Source organism: Schistocerca nitens, chromosome 1, assembly GCF_023898315.1.
Source record: "Schistocerca nitens isolate TAMUIC-IGC-003100 chromosome 1, iqSchNite1.1, whole genome shotgun sequence".
Classification (NCBI taxonomy): Eukaryota; Metazoa; Arthropoda; class Insecta; order Orthoptera; family Acrididae; genus Schistocerca; species Schistocerca nitens.
The window spans coordinates 1,098,853,854-1,098,879,749 of NC_064614.1; the positions used below are offsets into that span (position 1 = coordinate 1,098,853,854).

General features: G+C 45.7%; 1 protein-coding gene across 1 annotated transcript in view; it reads left to right on the plus strand.

The window, feature by feature from the left end:
• Window positions 1–25,896, plus strand: part of LOC126198740 (maltase 2-like) — a 118,178-nt gene that overhangs the window by 61,510 nt on the left and 30,772 nt on the right. The window contains exons 4-6 of the mRNA XM_049935288.1: window positions 6,919–7,044; window positions 15,449–15,684; window positions 24,012–24,210. Coding sequence (XP_049791245.1) covers window positions 6,919–7,044; window positions 15,449–15,684; window positions 24,012–24,210 — 561 coding nt within the window. The remainder of the gene's footprint in view (window positions 1–6,918; window positions 7,045–15,448; window positions 15,685–24,011; window positions 24,211–25,896) is intronic.

Below are 25,896 nucleotides of genomic sequence, written 5' to 3' on the forward strand. Positions count from 1 at the left end.
GTGGTAGACACCATTTTAAACTTCAAAGCCTGTCAGGTGATGAAATTCACTAGCTGATCAAAATTATCTGGATACCTACTAATATAATGGGTGTGACCAGCGTTCGCCTTGAACGCTTATTGGGGACAGTTCCAATGGGTTATCTAAATGTCTATGGAGGAATGGCAGCTCATTCTTTCTCAAGAGCCGAAACCAGAGAAAGTGTGTTCATACCCGTCCACATTTGCCGTTTTCTTAAGCACAATTTTCAGGGTATTGCAGGGCGATCTGTTTTAATTGTTAAAAACCGTTCAAAAGCTAGGATCGCACAAATTTTTTAAATTGACGACGACCGGTTTCAACATTCACTGATTTCATCTGCAGTCTTTATCACATTTTTGTTGTAAAACATTTTCATTTTACGCGGAACCTTACACACAAGACGTCAAGTGGATAAATAATCGTTTGTCACCGCTATAATATTTAAAAACATTAAGCACCTTGTCCAAATGACCATTTCCATACACATATTGGTCACAGATACTTTTTACATCATACAGCATATGTAATCAGCTGTGCTGTTCCCAGAATGAGATTTTCACTCTGCAGCGGAGTGTACGCTGTTATGAAACTTCCTGACAGATTAAAACTGTGTGCCGGACTGAGACAAGAACTCGGGACGTTTGCCTTTCGCGGGAAAGTGCTCTACCATCTGAGCTACCCAAGCACGACTCACGACCGGTCCTCACAGCTTCAGTTCTACCAGTACCTCCTCTCCTACCTTCCAAACTTCACAGAAGCTCTTCTGTGCTTGGGTAGCTCAGATGGTAGAGCACTTGCCCGTGAAAGCCAAAGGTCCTGAGTTCGAGTCTCTGTCCGGCACACAGTTTTAATCTGCCAGGAAGTTTCATATCAGCGCACACTCAGCTGCAGAGTGAAAATCTTATTCTGGGAACATTCCCTAGGGTGTGGCTAAGCCATGTCTCCGCAATATCCTTTCTTCCAGGAGTGCTGGTTCTGCTAGGTTCGCAGAAGAGCTTCTGTGAAGTTTGGAAGGCAGGAGATGAGGTACTGGCTGAATCGAAGCTGTGGGGACGGGTCGTGAGTCGGGCTTGGGTAGCTCAGATGGTAGAGCATTTGCCCGCGAAAGGCAAAGGACCCGAGTTCGAGTCTCGGTCCGGCACGCAGTTTTAATCGGTCAGGAAGTTTCAGGTGTGCTGTAGTGTTCCATATTTTTATGATGTAGCAAGCATCTGTGAGCAATATGTATGAGGACATGGCCTTTTGGACAATGTTTTACGCTTTTAAATATTTAGCCATGACGAACGTTTATAATATGCTGAGTTTTGGCCACTTGACATCTTGCGCATGAGGTTCAGCACAAAATGAATATGTTTTACAAGATGTTAAGACCTGAAGATCACCGTAATAACTGCTGAAACCTATCGCCTTAAATAAATTTTTTTGCGTTCTTGGCTTTTGAGTGGTTTTTTAACAATGTTGTGCAGGTATTCTACAAACCCTAACCATTCCATCGGGTCGCTACAGGGCATAGTGTAATTCATCACTGCAAATCCTTTTTCAGTCATCCACCGTTCAGCTGCGTCGCTCTTTCCACCACCTCGTGCACCACTTGGCACTGACTACAAATCTGTTTGGCTTATGAGGAGCTGCCCCGCCATTGTACCCCATTGTTTTTAACTCTCTACGCATAGTCATTGTGCTAGCTGGACTGTTAGTAGCAGATTCAACTCAAAAATCACTCCTTTCGCGGATTTCAAGTGTTTTTTTATGAGCACCCAATGCTCTATACGATACAACATTGCAGGGTCTGTGTTATTCGGAATTACTATGCAAAGTGCCTGTGTACATGCATGCACGTCAAACGGAACAAGCACTGCAGCGACTGCAGTCGTTATTAAATACGTTAAATACACTCCTGGAAATGGAAAAAAGAACACATTGACACCGGTGTGTCAGACCCACCATATTTGCTCCGGACACTGCGAGAGGGCTGTACAAGCAATGATCACACGCACGGCACAGCGGACACACCAGGAACCGCGGTGTTGGCCGTCGAATGGCGCTAGCTGCGCAGCATTTGTGCACCGCCGCCGTCAGTGTCAGCCAGTTTGCCGTGGCATACGGAGCTCCATCGCAGTCTTTAACACTGGTAGCATGCCGCGACAGCGTGGACGTGAACCGTATGTGCAGTTGACGGACTTTGAGCGAGGGCGTATAGTGGGCATGCGGGAGGCCGGGTGGACGTACCGCCGAATTGCTCAACACGTGGGGCGTGAGGTCTCCACAGTACATCGATGTTGTCGCCAGTGGTCGGCGGAAGGTGCACGTGCCCGTCGACCTGGGACCGGACCGCAGCGACGCACGGATGCACGCCAAGACCGTAGGATCCTACGCAGTGCCGTAGGGGACCGCACCGCCACTTCCCAGCAAATTAGGGACACTGTTGCTCCTGGGGTATCGGCGAGGATCATTCGCAACCGTCTCCATGAAGCTGGGCTACGGTCCCGCACACCGTTAGGCCGTCTTCCGCTCACGCCCCAACATCGTGCAGCCCGCCTCCAGTGGTGTCGCGACAGGCGTGAATGGAGGGACGAATGGAGACGTGTCGTCTTCAGCGATGAGAGTCGCTTCTGCCTTGGTGCCAATGATGGTCGTATGCGTGTTTGGCGCCGTGCAGGTGAGCGCCACAATCAGGACTGCATACGACCGAGGCACACAGGGCCAACACCCGGCATCATGGTGTGGGGAGCGATCTCCTACACTGGCCGTACACCACTGGTGATGGTCGAGGGGACACTGAATAGTGCACGGTACATCCAAACCGTCATCGAACCCATCGTTCTACCATTCCTAGACCGGCAAGGGAACTTGCTGTTCCAACAGGACAATGCACGTCCGCATGTATCCCGTGCCACCCAATGTGCTCTAGAAGGTGTAAGTCAACTACCCTGGCCAGCAAGATCTCCGGATCTGTCCCCCATTGAGCATGTTTGGGACTGGATGAAGCGTCGTCTCACGCGGTCTGCACGTCCAGCACGAACGCTGGTCCAACTGAGGCGCCAGGTGGAAATGGCATGGCAAGCCGTTCCACAGGACTACATCCAGCATCTCTACGATCGTCTCCATGGGAGAATAGCAGCCTGCATTGCTGCGAAAGGTGGATATACACTGTACTAGTGCCGACATTGTGCATGCTCTGTTGCCTGTGTCTATGTGCCTGTGGTTCTGTCAGTGTGATCATGTGATGTATCTGACCCCAGGAATGTGTCAATAAAGTTTCCCCTTCCTGGGACAATGAATTCACGGTGTTCTTATTTCAATTTCCAGGAGTGTATATTCGCAACCGTGAATATGGGTAACCATCAGCTGTAGAATGGAATGACGATATTGAAAATTGGTATCGGACGAGACTCGAACCCGGATTTCCTGCTTATCGCGGTCTGTCGCCTTACCATTTGACTATCCGTGTACGACTCACACCAAGATCCAAACTTCAGTATATCGTCAACGCCGGCCGAAGTGGCCGTGCGGTTAAAGGCGCTGCAGTCTGGAACCGCAAGACCGCTACGGTCGCAGGTTCGAATCCTGCCTCGGGCATGGATGTTTGTGATGTCCTTAGGTTAGTTAGGTTTAACTAGTTCTAAGTTCTAGGGGACTAATGACCTCAGCAGTTGAATCCCATAGTGCTCAGAGCCATTTGAACCATTATATCGTCAACCATGTGTCTACAGCCTGTATTCGTACAACCGTTATGCATATTCCCGTACAGGTGAGACATTCCACTTGAATGTCGCTAGCCCAGTATCGCCGGATAAATACTCTGTTGCAGTGCCTGAGTTATTTCGATTTGCGATGCAATGTTCCTTGCGGAGCCGAAGGTCCACTCGTGTACCCTTGATGACTGGGCGACACAGAGCTTTACGTCTCACCTGGGCCCGTCAACACTGCATTGTACTGTTGATGACTGGAAACATGTTGCCTAGTCGGACGATTCTCGTTTTAAATAGTATCGAGCGGATAGGCGTGTACGGGTATGGAGACAACTTCATGAATCCATGGACCCTGCATGTTAGCAGAGGACTTTTCAAGCTGGTAAATGCTATGTGATGGTGTGGGGCGTGGGCAGTTGCAGTGGGATGGGACCCCTGATACGTTTAGATACGACTCTGACAGGTGGCACGTACGTAAGAATCCTGTCCGATCATCTGCATCCATTCATGTCCAGCAATTCATGACAGCAATTTTAATAGGACAATGCGACACTCCACATTTGAAGTTTGCTACAGAGTGGCTTCAGGAATACTCTTCTGAGTTTAAACACTTCCGCTGGCACCAGGATGCACAGACATGAACATTATTGAGCATATCTGGGATGCCTTGCAACGTGCTGTTCAGAAGAGATCTCCACCCGCTCATAGTCTCACGGATTTATGGACCGCCTGCAAGATTCATGGTATCAGTTCCCTCCAGTACTAATTAAGACATTGTGTATTGTTTCAAAAACAGTTTAAATAAAAAAAAATCAGTATAGTGTATTTAAACCGGGGACCAAGAAACGACGGAGAGGCTTCGTCCCGCCGTAGCCCTCAGTGGTTCACAACCCCACAACAGGCCACAGCAGTCCACCGGCCACACCGCCACCCCACACCGAAATTTCAATCACCAACTTTCTCTTCCGAACGCGAAAATATTTTGTTGATACCCACCCTCATATGATCATCATAATAAAATAAAAGAAATCAGAGCTCTAACGGAAAGATTTAGATATTCCTTTTTCCCATACGCCATTCGAGAGTGGAATGGTAGAGAAGTAGTATGAAAATGGTTCGATGAACCCTCTGCCAGGCACTTAAGTGTGAATTGTACACTAACGATGTATATGTAGATGTAAAAGCCAGGGTTATTGTGTGGTTTGGTCCTCAGTGGACTCTCCCGGGAACGTCTCATACCAGACGAGTGTAGCCCCAAATGTTTGCGTGGTAGCGTAATTATGGTGTCGCCGACATAGTGTAACTGAGTCGGAATAAGGGGAACCAGCCCGCATTCGCTGAGGCAGATGGAAAACCGCCTAAAAACCATCCACAGGCTGGCCGGCACACTGGACCTCGACACTAATCCGCCGGGTGGATTCGTGCTGGGGACCGGCACGCCTTCCCGCTCGGGAAGCGGCGCGTCAGACCGCGCGGCTAGCCGGGCGGGCTACTTAAGACATTGGTCGAGTCCATTCCACGTCGTGTTGCGGCACTACTGCGTGCTCGCGGAGGCCCTACGTGATATTAGGCAGGTGTACCAGTTTCTTTGGATCTTCGCTGTACACTGACAACACATTAATCCTTGCCTAATTTTTACACGGGCGGGTCCACCTCTCGTAACATCTTCCGCTCAATTCCGCGTAACAAAAGGGTGTCCGGATACTTTTGATCAGATAGTGGATTTAAGACATTTTCGCTCCTTGTTTTATCTGTTTTCCGTCAGTAACATTCCTGCAGATCTGTAACATAATGTGTAACAAGAAGCGTTAAGTAGAATATACGAGGGCGGTTCAGAAAGTAACCTCCGATTGGTCACAGTGCGGGTTGTGGGGGGAGTAGCGACGCCATCTGTGCGTTCACGCACTCAACAGGTCAGTCGGCATCAAGCCGTGGTCGAGTGAACGTCGTACCTGCGCTAGTTTAGTTTTTGTGGCAGTTTGAAATGTGTGCTGCAATAGAAAACCCCGCCAAATGTGAAGTGCGTGCTGTCATAAGGTTTTTTACAGCCAAAGGATATTCTGCAGCAGCTGTTCATCGTGAGCTTTGTGCCGTGTACGGACCAAGAGTTATGAGTGAAGGAGTTGTCCGTGAATGGGTACGTTTATTTAAAAGTGAACGAGAAAACGTTCATGATGAAGAGAGGAGTGGTAGACCATCATTGGTGACTGACGAACTCGTTCAGACAGTTGATGCAAAAATTCGTGAAAATCGACGTTTCTCAATGTCGGAGTTATCTACTGGTTTTCCACAGATTTCTAAGACTCTCTTGTACGAGATAGTGACAGCAAGATTGGGTTACCGTAAGTTCTGTGCACGATGGGTGCCCAAAATTCTTACCGACCACCACAAAACTCAAAGATTGGCCTCTGCATTATTCTGTCACGTTATGAGGACGAAGGAGAACCATTGTTAAACAGAATCGTGACCGGTGACGAAACCTGGATTAAGTACGTGAACCCTGAGACAAAAGAACAATCAAAGATGTGGGCACATTCAAATTCGCCTACCAAACCAAGAAAAGCCTCGCAAGATTTTTCTGCCAGAAAACTGATGGCAACGGTGTTTTGGGATGCCAAAGGGGTGTTGTTGGTTGAATTCATGGAACGTGGTACGACCATTAATCAAGACGTGTACTGTGAAACAATAAAAAAGTTACGACGGGCTATACAGAACAAACGCCGTGGTATGCTGACTTCCGGTATCGTTTTTTTGCACGATAACGCCCGTCCTCACTCTGCTCGCAGAACAACGGCCCTTCTTGAGTCCTTCAAGTGGGACGTTATCAACCATCCACCTTACAGCCCAGACCTGGCGCCAAGTGATTATCACCTCTTCATGCATTTGAAGAAATGGCTCGGGTCACAGCGGTTTGATGACGACGAAGAGCTCAAAGATGCGGTCACAGGCTGGCTCCAGGCACAAGCGGGTGATTTTTATGCAGAAGGAATTTCAAAGCTTGTGAAGAGATACGATAAGTGCCTCAATCGCTATGGAGACTATGTAGAAAAATAGTGCAAAGATCTAGTTGTAAGATGTATATATTAAAATATTTTTACTTAACTTGGTGTATTTTTCTTAAATCAACCGGAGGTTACTTTCTGAACGGCCCTCGTAAGTCTTTCGCCAGTGGCATCTGAGTGAGAATCTTCTGTGCTGTTCACAGCTGAGCCTGTTCCGTGGGTCTGCGTGGGAGTGGAGCGAGGAGCGCCAGCAGTTCTACCTGCACTCCTTCACCGTCAACCAGCCGGACCTCAACTACCGCGATGACGGTGTCGTCCTCCAGATGAAGGTAAGCACTACAGTGTCCTGTGAACGACCGGCGTGTCTGAAAGACAGAGCGAACTGGCACTTGCACCGGTACTAAGTGTCGACACAGAAATCGATCCAATTGTCGTAATAAACGTTTCTGGGGTAAGATTTGTTGCGAGAGATATTAGCAAATGTAACTTATGTACGAGGGCAGCTGCCTATAAAACTTTCGCCCATCCATTCTTGAATATCAGTCTTCCGTGTAGTCTCATTGCCAAACAGAATTGAAACAGTAGGTACAAGTGGTTAAACGAAGTCTTTTTGTTATTATTATTTATTTATTACACCATTTCAGTTCAGTTTCTGCCGTCTTATGGATAATGTAGGATGTAAGTTACCCGACGCATAAGATGAAATAAGAGACTTTATGGGATGTATTGAGAAATAACTCGTGACAAAGTGAGACCATTCTCATCAGTTTCTATTTTCGAACCGTGGCCCTTGGGGTTAAAACATTGTGCGACTGTGCCGCTACAGGTAACTGATACATTGCAAACCGACCGAAAATCACATTTTTTGCTACGCAATAACGCAAAGTATTGGAGAAATCTGGAAGATTTTCCATTAAGTTCGTGGGGCAAATATTTACACTGTTCCTTTTACCTTAAATTCAGCTATTATCTTCAATTCCATCTTAAATCTTTGTCATTTAAAACTGTTTGCGCCATAGAGCTATAAAACTTGCAGCACAATATCAGTAATTCATGTCATTAATGTACTGTAACCATCTCATGACGGCAAGTAAGCATAAAATGCCATCAGTTCAGTGGTTGGCAGTTGTTTCACAGTTTATCTTACCGTATAGCCACAATAATCTCAACGTGACAGATACTGATGAAATAACTACATTTATTATATAGAATGTTACAACTAAACATAAAACAAAGTTGAAGGGTGACTGCCAACATAAACATGTATATAGTGTTCTAGGCTTTCCTCCTCCTTCAAATTACAATAAACATAAAAGATTACGGTGAAAATCTCCTGCCTTTTCGTCAGGTAAAATTGGGTGTCGTCATTCGTCATACTGACAAAGATTATGTTGATGTCTGCAATGCTAGTGGCGCACTTGATGCATAAATAACTCAGCATATTTCTCTACACCCTCTCAGCAATTTACGTATCAACGAGCACCATGAGCGTCGTAGATACGGACTTAATCTCCGGCAGCATGACGACAGTCATTCATTTCTGTCAAAAACGTTTTATTGATGGGACATTCTTAGCCTGCATCCTCTGCATGAGGCCCCTCCGGTGTTGGAGACCCTATCGGTAGCTGCACTACTGCCGGTATACCGTCTGCTATATCCCTCTCGCCGCGCGGACAGTGCTACTTTAAGGCGGCGTCTCACAACGTCCCATCTTTTTCTTTATCCAATACTGAGTTTTGCTTTCTTGAACTGGTAACATAGGGTAGGGCGGGATTCTTACCCACAGTGAAAGCAGCCGCCCTAGGGCGATAAACCCTGAGGAAAAATCCCAGTCCTCCACGTTGGGGGTTCGGCAGGGGGTCGGCATCCCACCCCGGTAAAAACGGGTTTTGCTACGTTTCCAAGACATAATAAAACAGTCGGATGGATCAAAAGGCATCGACACTGGTTCACAATAAGGACTCTGATATGTGGAACATGGAATGTCGAGTGGCTATCAGGAAAAATTGAGAAGGTAATTAAAGAAATGGAAGTACTGAACATAGATATCCTGTTAATGACAGAAACGAAAGGAAAACGATCTGGACAAGAAGTAATTGGATACTACGTTCTGTTTTGGATTAGAGTGGTAAAAGCTGAAAGACCAAGATCTGGAGTAGCAGTTCTTATTAAAAGACAAATTAACTGGAAAGAAGTGGATGGAAGGATAATCAATGTAACAATGAAATTCGTGAAATAAAACTGAAATTAGCTGGAGTGTACAACCCAAAGAAGATGCACCTGACGAGAAGGAGCATTTTCTCGATGACTTACAAGAAGCGGTTGACGAATGTCCACATGGACGTGAATTGTTAATAATGAGGGACTTAAATGGACGAAATGGATAAGATTAAATGAGGACGTTGCAGGACCGTGAGGAGAGGTTGTAGAAAATGATAACGGAAGGAGGCTGATGAACTTCTGTATGGTTCAGAAGTGTGTTGTTATGAATGGCCAATTCCAGTATAAAGAAATACATAAGTACACTTGGGCCATCTGTCAAGGAAGCTAAAATCAATTATAGAGTACGTAATAGCGCGGAGGCAACGGATAATTAAGGTCCAATATGTAAGGGTAAAAAGAGAGTGTGTCTCCGATCATTTTATAGTTATTCCAGAAACTGATTAGACCAAGATGAAGCAGAAGGAGAAAGGGGAAGATCCTGGAAGTAGAACTATACAGGATTCTACACATACGATACGTCTGCTATATGAAGAAAGTGTGAAAAGTTTGTAGCAGGAAAGATCAAATCTAAGACTGGATGTAGTGGAGAAGGACTAGAGTGCTAATGAACTATACAGTTTCCTGAAACAGTCAAGAAAGCAGTGAAGGAGGCTTTAGGAAGGGAAAGGGAAAAAAGAGTAAGAACTGAATGGGTGACCACGGAGTTGTTGGACGTGGATGAGGAAATGAATAGACTATATCATGTATAGTTAAGCTTTGGCATTGAAGTGGACTGGGGTAGGTACAAGGTATATAAAAAGATCGCTAAGAAACTAACAACGATGTGTAAAGAGGAGAAATGGGATGGAGGATGATAAGGAAGATGAAAACGGATAGCAATCTCGCATCTACAATACAGCCTATATCTATTGGACATTGGAAAAAGCGCTTTGAGGAACTTGTGCTAGAAAAAAGAAGAGACCACGTGATAAAAGCCTGCAACAAAAGCAGTACATTAGGTAAAATAGAACCTATACTAGAGGAAGAGGTAAAGAGATGCTGGAAAAGGCAATAAATGGAAAGGCAAGTGGACTGGGAGGAGATGTGATGGAATTGTGGAAATATCGGACCCCTCAGATGGTGAGACTTATGTATAAACTGTTCAGTCAGATAGATGGTGGAGGGAGAGGAAATACGTAACAAGAAAGTTGTGTGTGTCATACATATCTCCTATCCACAAAAAAGCAAGCAAGTAGCACCCAAATAACTAGAGAGTATTTAGTGTTATGGCTTCTATCAGCCGATTTTTTAGTGCTTTACTGAAAAACAGGTTGGAGAATGAGGTGGAAAGGTGCGAGAGAACAGGCAGGTTTTATAGTGGACGGTCTTGTGTGGATCGTACTTCTAGCTATGGATCATACTTTTAGCCTCAAACAAATAAGTGAGAAGGTGTATTCTAGGGGCTAGGAAATACCCCTAACATTTGTGGCTCCAGAAAGAGCGTGTGATTCTGTATCCATCAACGGACTATGCGAAGCGATGGAGTATATACATGTAGAAACACAACAGATATCCCTAATTCAAAGTATATACCACCAATCTTACGCAGCAGTTAAAGTAGGGAGAAAGATGAGCGAGACATTCCAAACGTCGAAAGGACTTATACAGGGCAGCAGTATGTCACCGACCCTATTTTAAGTACACTCCTGGAAATTGAAATAAGAACACCGTGAATTCATTGTCCCAGGAAGGGGAAACTTTATTGACACATTCCTGGGGTCAGGTACATCACATGATCACACTGACAGAACCACAGGCACATAGACACAGGCAACAGAGCATGCACAATGTCGGCACTAGTACAGTGTATATCCACCTTTCGCAGCAATGCAGGCTGCTATTCTCCCATGGAGACGATCGTAGAGATGCTGGATGTAGTCCTGTGGAACGGCTTGCCATGCCATTTCCACCTGGCGCCTCAGTTGGACCAGCGTTCGTGCTGGACGTGCAGACCGCGTGAGACGACGCTTCATCCAGTCCCAAACATGCTCAATGGGGGACAGATCCGGAGATCTTGCTGGCCAGGGTAGTTGACTTACACCTTCTAGAGCACGTTGGGTGGCACGGGATACATGCGAACGTGCATTGTCCTGTTGGAACTGCAAGTTCCCTTGCCGGTCTAGGAATGGTAGAACGATGGGTTCGATGACGGTTTGGATGTACCGTGCACTATTCAGTGTCCCCTCGACGATCACCAGTGGTGTACGGCCAGTGTAGGAGATCGCTCCCCACACCATGATGCCGGGTGTTGGCCCTGTGTGCCTCGGTCGTATGCAGTCCTGATTGTGGCGCTCACCTGCACGGCGCCAAACACGCATACGACCATCATTAGCACCAAGGCAGAAGCGACTCTCATCGCTGAAGACGACACGTCTCCATTCGTCCCTCCATTCACGCCTGTCGCGACACCACTGGAGGCGGGCTGCACGATGTTGGGGCGTGAGCGGAAGACGGCCTAACGGTGTGCGGGACCGTAGCCCAGCTTCATGGAGACGGTTGCGAATGGTCCTCGCCGATACCCCAGGAGCAACAGTGTCCCTAATTTGCTGGGAAGTGGCGGTGCGGTCCCCTACGGCACTGCGTAGGATCATACGGTCTTGGCGTGCATCCGTGCGTCGCTGCGGTCCGGTCCCAGGTCGTCGGGCACGTGCACCTTCCGCCGACCACTGGCGACAACATCGATGTACTGTGGAGACCTCACGCCCCACGTGTTGAGCAATTCGGCGGTACGTCCACCCGGCCTCCCGCATGCCCACTATACGCCCTCGCTCAAAGTCCGTCAACTGCACATACGGTTCACGTGCACGCTGTCGCGGCATGCTACCAGTGTTAAAGACTGCGATGGAGCTCCGTATGCCACGGCAAACTGGCTGACACTGACGGCGGCGGTGCACAAATGCCGCGCAGCTAGCGCCATTCAACGGCCAACACCGCGGTTCCTGGTGTGTCCGCTGTGCCGTGCGTGTGATCATTGCTTGTACAGCCCTCTCGCAGTGTCCGGAGCAAGTATGGTGGGTCTGACACACCGGTGTCAATGTGTTCTTTTTTCCATTTCCAGGAGTGTATATATGCAGTATGTATTGGAACTGTGGAATCAGTCATGCGGAGGTATGGGGTTTCCTTTCCAGCATTTTACTATCTACTCATTATTATTTGCTGATGATCAGGTACTTATAGCACTAAGGTCAAGGATGTCAAATTTATGAGCATGAAGTTGATGGAAGCATTTGAACGATTCGGGCTTAGAATAAATATAAGCAAATCAAAATATCTAGTTGTGGATGGAGACGGAGGGTATATAGCACTGCCGCAAGGAACCCTTAAAGCTGTAAAGTAGTTTAAATACTTCGGATCGATTATTCATTCCTCGGGAAGTTGTGAAGCAGGTGTGGATCACAAGATCCAGCAGGCAAGAGGAGCAATGAAAATGCTATATGGAGTTCTGTGTAGCCGGGAAGTATCAAAAGAAACAGAAAATAGGATTCTGAAAACAGTAGTGGAAAGTATACTAACATCCTGTGCAGGAGGATGGACCATGGGGGAGCGGCAGAGAATTTCAGGCAGTAGTGATGGATGGAACAAGGAAGGCAGCCAGGACATCCAGGACAGAGTGGAGAAGAAATGAGGAAATTAAGGAAGATAAAGGATATGGAACAACCAGTGGTACAAAGAACCGAGAACGGAGTTCTTCAGTGGTATGGCCACGTACGGCGAATGAAGCAAGGACGACGGCCAAAAGCAATCATGGCTGGAATCGTCGCCACCAGGAAGAAGGGAGCGTGGACGGCCGATACAAACATGGAGAAAGGGAGTAATTGGAATGATTCGGAAGAGAGATCTAAAAGAGTAAGACTGCCATGATTATGAAAGCCGGCGAATGGGAATATAGGACAACTTCTGAAGAGTGGAGAAGCCCTTAAAAGTGAGTAAAAATTTCTGTTATCAGTAGACTTGGCAAAAATATGGACAATATCTCATACAAGCGTACTGTCGCAACAAACTTCGTTCTCATAAGACCACAACTTAATGTACGTAAGGAAGAATATATCTCACTATGTTGATAATGAGAGATAAAAGTGATACGGAATGGTGATAGAAACGAGGTCTACAGTTCGTAACAATGGATACATTTCTTGTTCCACCAACATATGGCAACCAACTATATTCATCCAACATGTACTGGAGTCACAATTGCAGAGTAAGGATATGCATAATAACGATAATAATAGTAGCGGTAGTGGTAGTAGTAGTAGTGGTAACAGTGTTCGACCTCTGATCATTCGCCCATTTACATAAAGTTTCTAACAGGCAACAACACATATTTTAAATCTAAGCCAAAATCGTTACTCCTAGAACTTTTATTTTATAAGAGAATTCTTACTTAAAACTAGTAGCACTTATAGAACAGAAGACAAAAACATTTACTGTTGTTTCACGGGTAACATGAATAATGTCAAAGCTTACATGTTCTTTTTACTACATTTAAGGCACTATGGTGTTTAGTAATTCACACACACACACACACACACACACACACACACACACATTCATTTCAACTTAGAACGTACAACCGACCTTATTAGAATTCAGGAATACGTTGTTACGGTATTATTTCAGAGACTAGCCTTGTAAACGATAATCCAGCTCTTCTTTTTTATTTGATGTACTATGAGCAAAACTTTTTTGCAGCCAGATACATTTTCTTTAACATTTTATAAGCATAGTGTATTAAATTTCATATTAATAGCGTATTGTTCTCATATTCCATATTAATTACTTTTATACACACCGTCATGCACTGATGGACACACACACACACACACACACACACACACACACACGTGGACACACAATAATTAAAAATCAATCTGAATACAACTCTACAGCGTAGCTGCGAGGTCAGCGTGAATGACTGCCTTTTGGAGGATCCGGGTTCAGTTCCCAGTACTGCCAGGTTTGTTTCCTTGGTGGCAGGACGGTAATGGGAGCACTCAGCCTCGTGATGCCAATTGAGGAACTACGTGAAAGCTCTACAAAGTCGACAACGGCGGGGAGAACGGTGTGCTCACACGGCGGGGAGAGCGGTGTGCTCACCCCATGTCCTCCATACCGCATCGGAATGGCGGCACATGTTACACGATGACATGGTGGCCGTTCTAAGACAATTGCGCGTCTTTAGTTAAATTAAAAGTAAAATGACCCGATTACGACAAGAAACGCCTCAAATCGCTATACAGAAGTTTCTGTTAATATGATAACTATACAGGGCGGTCAGAAACCATTTCTAAGGCTTGTAAGGATGTCTCAGGGTAGGTTGTGCTAAGAAGTAATTCGATATGTTGCGCCGTTTTCGAGTTAATTAGCATTTAAGTTAGCCAATCAGGTCGTCGAGCACAAATTGAAGTGGCCCGCCAGAGTTGGTGTCGCCAAACGATTTGTTTTGTTTTAGGGCGGAAAAACAACTAGGCTCATACGAGCCCATGTCAAAATTATAGAACACGAAGACAATGAGAGGAGTTAAAAACGACTACACGTCAATCCCAATCGACGGAAGAGAAGACAGATAAAAAATGGGACGTAGAGAAAGGTCTATAGAATACGCCATAGAGAAACGGAGGACCAGAACTAAAAATTAAATGGCTTTCACCATATTGCTCAACGGATAATAAATAAAACGCGGTCGACAGCCCCCGTGTCCGCGTGTCCTTCGCTAAAACGGCGATAACTCAGATGGCAAACACAAGGCCACTCCCGGCGGAGGTTCGAGTCCTCCCTCGTGCTTTGGCGTGTGTGTTGTTCTTAGTATAAGTTAGTTTAACTTAGTTTAAGTAGTGTGTAAGTCTAGGGATATGCAGTTTTCTCCCACAGGAATTCACACACATTTGAACCTTTTTTGGCAAACACAAACGAGAACGTAAGCGGTTAAAAAAAGTGCATTCCGCCAGGAAATGGTGGACCGTCAAAAGTTGAGCTCAAGGCACACAAAGTGGTGGGGGAGCACCAATTAACAAATGGCGATGGTTAAAAAGACAGTGTCCAATACGCAACTTACTTAAAATGATCTCCTCGCGGGGAGAGGGTCGAGATGAGTTCGTCCAAGCCGCTGGGAGAGACATAACTGTACATGGGACGGTATTAAGAATCGAAACCGAGCCAAAGGCTGAGGAGACCCGTACGTTTTAATCTACGTTAGAGAACAAGTGGCCTTAACTGTATGTGGTGGGCCACTTGAAACTGCGTGCACCACGGCCTGATTAGCTATCTTTAATGCCAATTAATTAGGAAATGACGGAACGAATTCGAATTTTTTTCTCAAAAATTATTTTGTTGCACAACTACCCCGCAACATCCTTACAAGGTTTCCAGACTCTTTACGACCATCCTGCTTGTAAGATTCTTCTGTATTGTAGTTGAACAGGAATGAAATTTCAAAATAAATAAATGGTAATCTGATGAACCGTTTTCTGGCAGGACGTGCTGCGCTTCTGGCTGGACAAGAAGGTGGACGGGTTCCGCGTGGACGCCGTGTCCCAGATGTACGAGGCGGAGGGCTTCCCAGACGAGCTGCCGTCCGGTCTCACCAACGACACGGAGGCGAACAACTACCTCCAGCACGTGCAGACGCAGAACCGCCCCGAGACCTACGAGATGATCAAGCAGTGGAGGGCCATCTTGGACGAGTACCAGGCCGCCGACGGAAAAGCCAAGTACGTACCGGTACACATCACATCTGCACTGACATCCATCTGTTACTGTCAACAAGTGTTGGGTCATGTTATTACGTATAAGGTTTATCGACACCTTACCCTAACGATGAGCTTTCGGATATGCAGCCCAGTTGTGATCTCTCCGGTTTTCGTGGCGTGACTGATTAACCGTGTGCTTTCGGGTATTCAGATTGGTAGCCCATCACTGCCCAGGGCGTGCCCAGACAGGTCTTCAGCCTATAATATCATTGAATGAAGTAGAATTGTCTTCAGTAGTGGGCCCAACTTCGAAATGAGCCCCGATGACCCCCTAAGACGTCTCTGGAGACGCCCCGGACAGCGATGGATGTCGCCCAGAGTGCGGCCCGAGAACCAAGAGTGATGGTCTGGGATGCCATTTCTTTCCATAACAGGACTCCTTAGGCTGTCCATCGCACTCCCAATATTTGCATGTTTTGTCTTTCATTTCATGTATTTAGTCACTTATTGTTGTTGTTGTGGTCTTCTGTCCTGGTTTGATGCAGCTCTCCATGCTACTCTATCCTGTGCAAGCTGCTTCATCTCCCAGTACGTACTGCAGCCTACATCCTCCTGAATCCGCTTAGAGTATTCATCCCTTGGTCTCCCTCTACGACTTTTACCCTCCACGGTGCCCTCCAATACTAAATTGGTGATCCCTTGATGCCTCAGAACATCTTCTACCAAACGGTCCCTTCTCCTAGTCAAGTTGTGCCACAAACTCTTCTTCTCCCCAATTCTATTCAATACCTCCTCATTAGTTATGTGATCTACCCATCTAATCTTCAGCGTCCTTCTGTAGCAGCACATTTCGAAAGCGTCTATTCTCTTCTTGTCGAAACAATTTATCGTCCATGTTTCACTTCCATACATGACTACACTGCATTCAAATACTTTCAGAAACGACTTCCTGACACTTAAATCTATACTCGGTGTCAACAAATTTCTCTTCTTCAGAAACGCTTTCCTTGCCATTGCCAGTCTACATCTTATATCCTCTCTACTTCGAACATCATCAGTTACTTTGCTCCCCAAATAGCAAAACTCCTTTACTACTTTAAGTGTCTCATTTCCTAATCTAATTCCCTCAGCATCACCCGTATTAACTCGACTACATTCCATTATCCCCGTTTTGCTTTTTTGTTGATGTTCATCTTATATCCTCCTTTTAAGACACTGTCCATTCCGTTCAACTGCTCTTCCAGGTCCTTTGCTGTCTCTGACAGAATTACAATGTCGTCGGCGAACCTTAAAGTTTTTATTTCTTCTCCATGGATTTTAATTCCTACTCCGAATTTTTCTTTTGTTTCCTCTACTGCTTGCTCAATATACAGATTGAATAGCATCGGGGAGAGGCTACAACCCTGTATCACTCCCTTCCCAACCACTGTTTCCCTTTCATGTCCCTCGGCTCTTATAACTGCCATCTGGTTTCTGTGCAAATTGTCAATAGCCTTTGGCTCCCTGTATTTTACCCCTGCCAACTTTAGAATTTGAAAGAGAGTATTCCAGTCACTTAGGCCCTATATTTCTGCAAGGTGCGGTACTTTTCGAAAATTTTACTGTGATGTAATCCTGGTTTTGCGGAACATATGTCGCTGTAGTAAACGGTTTCATTCTACAGTCTTTTACCTTTCTGTTACTACAAACAGCACAACCGTTACTGTTACTCTTTTTATTACAGTAAATGAAGTGTGACTGCTCTGATAGTCTCTCCTCGCCATCGAAATTAGGCGGTATTCTCCTCTTTCTTCCCTTTGTGTTTCGTACATTTCCAACCAGAGCTTTCAGAAGTGCCATATTGTACCTCTGGTGGCTCATCTCGGGTCTGTGGTTGGAAGTAGCATCCAGATTGTTCAGGATGAAGCTAGTGACTAAAGCTATCCCCAACAGTCACAAAAACGTCCTACGTCACCACTATTTTGATTTCCAGATGAAGCTGTAGAATGCACAATACTGGTCGGATATATCCTCTCCACCCATGTTTTTAATTACAGGCAAAAATGACTTTAGGCTTTAGGAATTGCTCCACTCTGTTGTTTTTGGCCCTTATTGTCATCGGTATAGTTTCACTATTCTCCGAAGGACTTAGTATGACAACACTGCGTTGGCTTACCACGCCAATGCCTTTACTTTGTCATGTTTCCTTTCGACAGCAGCTTCATGCTGTTTCAGTTTCAATTTCTCCTTCGTCAGGTCAACTGGTAATCGTCTCCTGTTACGCTGAATCGTACCAGTTATGCAACAGTTATGTCCAGCAGCTGCCTAGTAAGATCACAACCAACATAGAATCTGTTCACATGAAGATGGTAACCACTGTAACTACCAGTAGCATACGAGTAATTATCCTACCTGTAAATGTTGTCACCGGCCTTGGCAATGTCTGTGTATCAGTCGCACCAAAGTATGTTTTAACTCCTGCATCATGTGCTGTTCGGCAGTCAGCTAAAACATACACCTTCAAGCTCAATTTCGTTGGCTTGTTCGTACTGCAGCACTTGAAAATGACACGCCTCTTCAACCTAACAGCCCTCTCATCAATGCTTCTGTGCCTTCCTAGAGTATAAAATCCTCTGAATTTGTTGTCAAGGTTCTGCACTATACTCTTCATTGTAGACCTCCTTGCAACAGTTCCAGCTGCAGGTCGTCTTGCAATTGGTCTAGCATGGAAAATCCAAAAAATCTGAACAAATCTTTCTCGACTGAATACATCTTTATAAAATGAACAATTTTGTGTCCATTCTTCAGCGTAGTGATCCTGAACGTCGGGCTTAGGATTTATGCCCATATTCAGAATTACGCCTAAGAACACTTTCATTGCATCGAAAATAGCTTCTTACCAATCTTTCCACACCGATCTGTGGTTCAATGTCTGATTTTTTTACTTGAACCTTAGCATACTTGTTTGTATTTTTTGGTGTCTCATTTATCAGTTCATGCGTAAAAAATAACATGCAGAATCCAGTACCTCATTAGGACGCTGAAGAAAGGGTTTGAATCCATTTGCAACAACGAAATTGGTTTTTACAAAGTCCGATTAATTTCTGTATTTTCGGCATCTGTCAGAAGCAGGCTGGTCGTCAGTGTCACTACCACTATTAGATTCTACGTGTCCATCTTTATCAATTTCTGTATTCTCACCGTCACTGTTACTGTTTCGGGAATTATAATTACTGTTGTCATCGCTAAAATCGCTCATATCACTCACCCTTCCATCCAATAAATTCAATATTGCTTTAGGATTATTAACTAAATTCGCCAATTTTGGTTGATATCGTTACAAACACCGCCTTCGGAGTGAACTATATAGAAACGTGAAAACAAAACATTAACGCTATGCGTTTCTTCGTATTAATCGCTGGCAGAAAGATGTCAGAACACTTCAATACAAGAAATACGGCACTGAGAGCCCCGACATATGAGTTTTAGAGAACTGAAGTTTGTATCGGGAGACGCCCGACATGCGGGTCTTTTACGCGGTCGGGGCTGCTCGTTGGTCTAGGGCTAAGGGTTAGTATTTTTATTGCATATTCCAAGCTATGGATGTATTTAGAATTACCATTTTCACTTTCACAGCGCTCGTAGATTCTTTATACGTAGTACACCACAAGCCGTGATTTCTAGATAGATCAATATTCACAGTGTACAAGAAGGCGTGAATAACTTCGTTGAGACAGTAGCACAAAAACTGAGACTGCAGCCGAAAACCAGGACAGTATAAAATAAAAAGTGTGCGGAACAAAGGAAAAACGGTTGGTTTCCTGGGTAATAATCACATTGTTTTACCAGAAATTCAGTCAAGTCAGTTAAAAAGAAGAAGTAGGTTCTTTACAATTCCATACTTCCAAAAACAAAGTAGTAGTTTCTTCACAGGTCCATGCTTTCAAGATAATGTTTCCTAGTGTGCTAAAAAATAGAGCCCAGTGTCTGTGCTGCTGTCTCAGAGGGGTAGGATGTAGCATTATGTAACTGGTGGTCGTGCAGTGCTACAGTCTCAGAGGGGTAGGATGTAGCATTATGTAACTGGTGGTCGTGCAGTGCTACAGTCTCAGAGGGGTAGTATGTAGCATTATGTAACTGGTGGTAGTGCAGTGCTACAGTCTCAGAGGGGTAGGATGTAGCATTATGTAACTGGTGGTAGTGCAGTGCTACAGTCTCAGAGGGGTAGGATGTAGCATTATGTAACTGGTGGTAGTGCATTGCTACAGTCTCAGAGGGGTAGGATGTAGCATTATGTAACTGGTGGTCGTGCAGTGCTACAGTCTCAGAGGGGTAGTATGTAGCATTATGTAACTGGTGGTCGTGCAGTGCTACAGTCTCAGAGGGGTAGTATGTAGCATTATGTAACTGGTGGTCGTGCAGTGCTACAGTCTCAGAGGGGTAGTATGTAGCATTATGTAACTGGTGGTCGCGCAGTGCTACAGTCTCAGAGGGGTAGTATGTAGCATTATGTAACTGGTGGTAGTGCAGTGCTACAGTCTCAGAGGGGTAGGATGTAGCATTATGTAACTGGTGGTAGTGCAGTGCTACAGTCTCAGAGGGGTAGGATGTAGCATTATGTAACTGGTGGTAGTGCAGTGCTACAGTCTCAGAGGGGTAGGATGTAGCATTATGTAACTGGAGGTAGTGCAGTGCTACAGTCTCAGAGGGGTAGGATGTAGCATTATGTAACTGGTGGTGGTGCAGTGCTACAGTCTCAGAGGGGTAGGATGTAGCATTATGTAACTGGTGGTGGTGCAGTGCTACAGTCTCAGAGGGGTAGGATGTAGCATTATGTAACTGGTGGTCGTGCAGTGCTACAGTCTCAGAGGGGTAGGATGTAGCATTATGTAACTGGTGGTCGTGCAGTGCTACAGTCTCAGAGGAGTAGGATGTAGCATTATTTAACTGGTGGTAGTGGATTGCTACAGTCTCAGAGGGGTAGGATGTAGCATTATTTAACTGGTGGTAGTGCAGTGCTACAGTCTCAGAGGGGTAGGATGTAGCATTATGTAACTGGTGGTAGTGCATTGCTACAGTCTCAGAGGGGTAGGATGTAGCATTATGTAACTGGTGGTAGTGCATTGCTACAGTCTCAGAGGGGTAGGATGTAGCATTATGTAACTGGTGGTAGTGCATTGCTACAGTCTCAGAGGGGTAGGATGTAGCATTATGTAACTGGTGGTAGTGCAGTGCTACAGTCTCAGAAGGGTAGGATGTAGCATTATGTAACTGGTGGTCGTGCAGTGCTACAGTCTCAGAAGGGTAGGATGTAGCATTATGTAACTGGTGGTAGTGCATTGCTACAGTCTCAGAGGGGTAGGATGTAGCATTATGTAACTGGTGGTAGTGCAGTGCTACAGTCTCAGAGGGGTAGGATGTAGCATTATGTAACTGGTGGTAGTGCAGTGCTACAGTCTCAGAGGGGTAGGATGTAGCATTATGTAACTGGTGGTCGTGCAGTGCTACAGTCGCAGAGGGGTAGGATGTAGCATTATGTAACTGGTGGTAGTGCAGTGCTACAGTCTCAGAGGGGTAGGATGTAGCATTATGTAACTGGTGGTCGTGCAGTGCTACAGTCGCAGAGGGGTAGGATGTAGCATTATGTAACTGGTGGTCGTGCAGTGCTACAGTCTCAGAGGGGTAGGATGTAGCATTATGTAGCTGGTGGTCGTGCAGTGCTACAGTCTCAGAGGTGTAGGATGTAGCATTATGTAACTGGTGGTCGTGCAGTGCTACAGTCTCAGAGGTGTAGGATGTAGCATTATGTAACTGGTGGTCGTGCAGTGCTACAGTCTCAGAGGGGTAGGATGTAGCATTATGTAACTGGTGGTCATGCAGTGCTACAGTCTCAGAGGGGTAGGATGTAGCATTATGTAACTGGTGGTCGTGCAGTGCTACAGTCTCAGAGGGGTAGGATGTAGCATTATGTAACTGGTGGTCGTGCAGTGCTACAGTCTCAGAGGGGTAGTATGTAGCATTATGTAACTGGTGGTCGTGCATTGCTACAGTCTCAGAGGTGTAGGATGTAGCATTATGTAACTGGTGGTAGTGCATTGCTACAGTCTTAGAGGGGTAGGATGTAGCATTATGTAACTGGTGGTAGTGCAGTGCTACAGTCTCAGAGGGGTAGGATGTAGCATTATGTAACTGGTGGTCGTGCAGTGCTACAGTCGCAGAGGGGTAGGATGTAGCATTATGTAACTGGTGGTCGTGCAGTGCTACAGTCTCAGAGGGGTAGGATGTAGCATTATGTAACTGGTGGTCGTGCAGTGCTACAGTCTCAGAGGTGTAGGATGTAGCATTATGTAACTGGTGGTCGTGCAGTGCTACAGTCTCAGAGGTGTAGGATGTAGCATTATGTAACTGGTGGTCGTGCAGTGCTACAGTCTCAGAGGTGTAGGATGTAGCATTATGTAACTGGTGGTCGTGCAGTGCTACAGTCTCAGAGGTGTAGGATGTAGCATTATGTAACTGGTGGTCGTGCAGTGCTACAGTCTCAGAGGGGTAGGATGTAGCATTATGTAACTGGTGGTCGTGCAGTGCTACAGTCTCAGAGGTGTAGGATGTAGCATTATGTAACTGGTGGTCGTGCAGTGCTACAGTCTCAGAGGGGTAGGATGTAGCATTATGTAACTGGTGGTCGTGCAGTGCTACAGTCTCAGAGGGGTAGGATGTAGCATTATGTAGCTGGTGGTCGTGCAGTGCTACAGTCTCAGAGGGGTAGGATGTAGCATTATGTAACTGGTGGTCGTGCAGTGCTACAGTCTCAGAGGGGTAGGATGTAGCATTATGTAACTGGTGGTCGTGCAGTGCTACAGTCTCAGAGGGGTAGGATGTAGCATTATGTAACTGGTGGTCGTGCAGTGCTACACTCTCAGAGGGGTTGGATGTAGCATTATGTAACTGGTGGTCGTGCAGTGCTACAGTCTCAGAGGGGTAGGATGTAGCATTATGTAGCTGGTGGTCGTGCAGTGCTACAGTCTCAGAGGGGTAGGATGTAGCATTATGTAACTGGTGGTCGTGCAGTGCTACAGTCTCAGAGGTGTAGGATGTAGCATTATGTAACTGGTGGTCGTGCAGTGCTACAGTCTCAGAGGGGTAGGATGTAGCATTATGTAACTGGTGGTCGTGCAGTGCTACAGTCTCAGAGGGGTAGGATGTAGCATTATGTAACTGGTGGTCGTGCAGTGCTACAGTCTCAGAGGGGTAGGATGTAGCATTATGTAACTGGTGGTCGTGCAGTGCTACAGTCTCAGAGGGGTAGGATGTAGCATTATGTAACTGGTGGTCGTGCAGTGCTATAGTCTCAGAGGGGTAGGATGTAGCATTATGTAGCTGGTGGTCGTGCAGTGCTACAGTCTCAGAGGGGTAGGATGTAGCATTATGTAACTGGTGGTCGTGCAGTGCTACAGTCTCAGAGGTGTAGGATGTAGCATTATGTAACTGGTGGTCGTGCAGTGCTACAGTCTCAGAGGGGTAGGATGTAGCATTATGTAACTGGTGGTCGTGCAGTGCTACAGTCTCAGAGGTGTAGGATGTAGCATTATGTAACTGGTGGTCGTGCAGTGCTACAGTCTCAGAGGGGTAGGATGTAGCATTATGTAACTGGTGGTCGTGCAGTGCTACAGTCTCAGAGGGGTAGGATGTAGCATTATGTAGCTGGTGGTCGTGCAGTGCTACAGTCTCAGAGGGGTAGGATGTAGCATTATGTAACTGGTGGTCGTGCAGTGCTACAGTCTCAGAGGGGTAGGATGTAGCATTATGTAACTGGTGGTAGTGCAGTGCTACAGTCTCAGAGGGGTAGGATGTAGCATTATGTAACTGGTGGTCGTGCAGTGCTACAGTCTCAGAGGGGTAGGATGTAGCATTATGTAGCTGGTGGTCGTGCAGTGCTACAGTCTCAGAGGGGTAGGATGTAGCATTATGTAACTGGTGGTCGTGCAGTGCTACAGTCTCAGAGGGGTAGGATGTAGCATTATGTAGCTGGTGGTCGTGCAGTGCTACAGTCTCAGAGGGGTAGGATGTAGCATTATGTAACTGGTGGTCGTGCAGTGCTACAGTCTCAGAGGGGTAGGATGTAGCATTATGTAACTGGTGGTCGTGCAGTGCTACAGTCTCAGAGGGGTAGGATGTAGCATTATGTAACCGGTGGTCGTGCAGTGCTACAGTCTCAGAGGGGTAGGATGTAGCATTATGTAGCTGGTGGTCGTGCAGTGCTACAGTCTCAGAGGGGTAGGATGTAGCATTATGTAACTGGTGGTCGTGCAGTGCTACAGTCTCAGAGGGGTAGGATGTAGCATTATGTAGCTGGTGGTGGTGTGTGGCAGGGCGATGATGCTGGAGGTGTACGACGACCCGGAGATCGTGATGCCGTACTACGGCACGCCAGAAGAGCCGGGCGCGCAGTTCCCCTTCAACTTCTACTTCATCAGCCAGCTCAACGCCCAGAGCAACGCCTCCGACGTCAACAGGGCCGTCCACCTGTGGATGGACAACATGCCCGAGGGCAACTGGCCCAACTGGGTGGTAAGTCATCTCTCTTTTCCTATAAATGAACATTACAGCGTGTCAGAGCAAAGTAAGTCGTACAATTTTTGTTTTATGTACTCTAGTCTGTTACCAATATAATTGAAATTAAAGCAGTTTGTTGCAATTATTTACATTGCACAAAGCCTCCAGCAAAAGTCGAACGACATGAAATGGTAGCCGCAAGTGAGAACGGAATGAGACACGGTTTTAGCGTACCCCAGATGTCATTCAACCTGCACAAATAAGAAGCTGCGAAGGAAACCAAGGATGAATTTCGAAAGGGAATTAAAGTTCATCGAGAGACAAAATAGAAACTTCGATTTTCCGATTACATTGCAATTCTGTCAGAGACAGTAGAGGATTTGGAAGAGCAGTTTAATGGAATGGAGAGTGTCAAGTGAAACAGGGGCAATGCAATGCACTCGGATTAAACCAGGTGATGCTGAGGGAACTAAATTATGAAATGAGATACCAAAATAAATAAATTAGTTTTGCTATTTGGGTAGCAGAACAACTGATGAAAGCCGAGGTAGTGAGGACATAAAATGCAGACTGGTATTAGGATGAAAAGGATTTAAGTGTTAGGAAGTCTTTTGTGGAGGTATTTATGTAGAATGTAGCCTTGTATACAAGTGAAACGTGGACGATAAGCAGTTAAGAAAAAAAGAGAATAGAAGCTTTTGAAATTTGGTGATATAGGAGAATGCTGAAAGTTAGATGGGTAGGCCTAATAACAAAGGAAGAGGCACTGGCAATTTGGCGATGGAAGAAAGAGAGGATGGTAAAATTGTAGAGGGAGATCAAAGATTGATTGTATACAGCAAGCAGGTTCAAATAAATGTGGGAGATGAAAAGGCTTGCACTGAATAGTGTACCATAGAGAGCTGCATCACAGCAGTCTTCGGATTGAAGACCACACGAACATTTTCTTATCAATTTAATTTAAACTAAAGGCAATTTAAGTGAACAGAGCCTTCAGCAGTATAGAGGCTATCAATGATTCTCAGTTATTTGTAAATAATTATTTTCTATAGGTCAAGCCCAGCAGACAACATTAATTTTGTCTTTAACAACTTCAGCTTTACTATACACTTTTGCTTTTTTACCGAATATCGTTCGGACTTATATCTATTTTCAACAGTTTTCATGGGTGAAAAATACGAGGCAGTATTTTTTTAAGTGATTATCTTTTTTAACTGTGGCCACTGTAGCACTGCAGTCGATGATCATGATATGCGCATTGAGTCCGTGCAGCTATTCGCTAGCCACAGTCGCCATAACGGAAGCATTCGTTCGAGTTTAAAATATCCCAGAAGACCGGAAATTCTGCCGAGTGTGAAATATACACAATGATTCGTTTTCTGTGTGCGAAAGACGTGAAAGGAGTCGAAATCCACCGGCAGATTAGTGAAATTTGAGAAGAAAATACAATGAGAGATTTAATGGTAACAAAGAGAGTTAGCACCTTTATAGACAGCCGTACTAATGTTAAGCTGCGTAATGGGCAAGCATCTGCCATCACTGAAGGCTGGTACAGTAAGTTCGTAAAAACGTTAAAGTGTTTCATTTTCAAGAAACATTCTTTGTGAGATTTTTAGGGAAGACATGAACGGCATGAAGCTGTGCTCACGCTAGGTACAAAAAATGCTGACTGAGGTGCACAAAACCATTAATGTAGCCAGC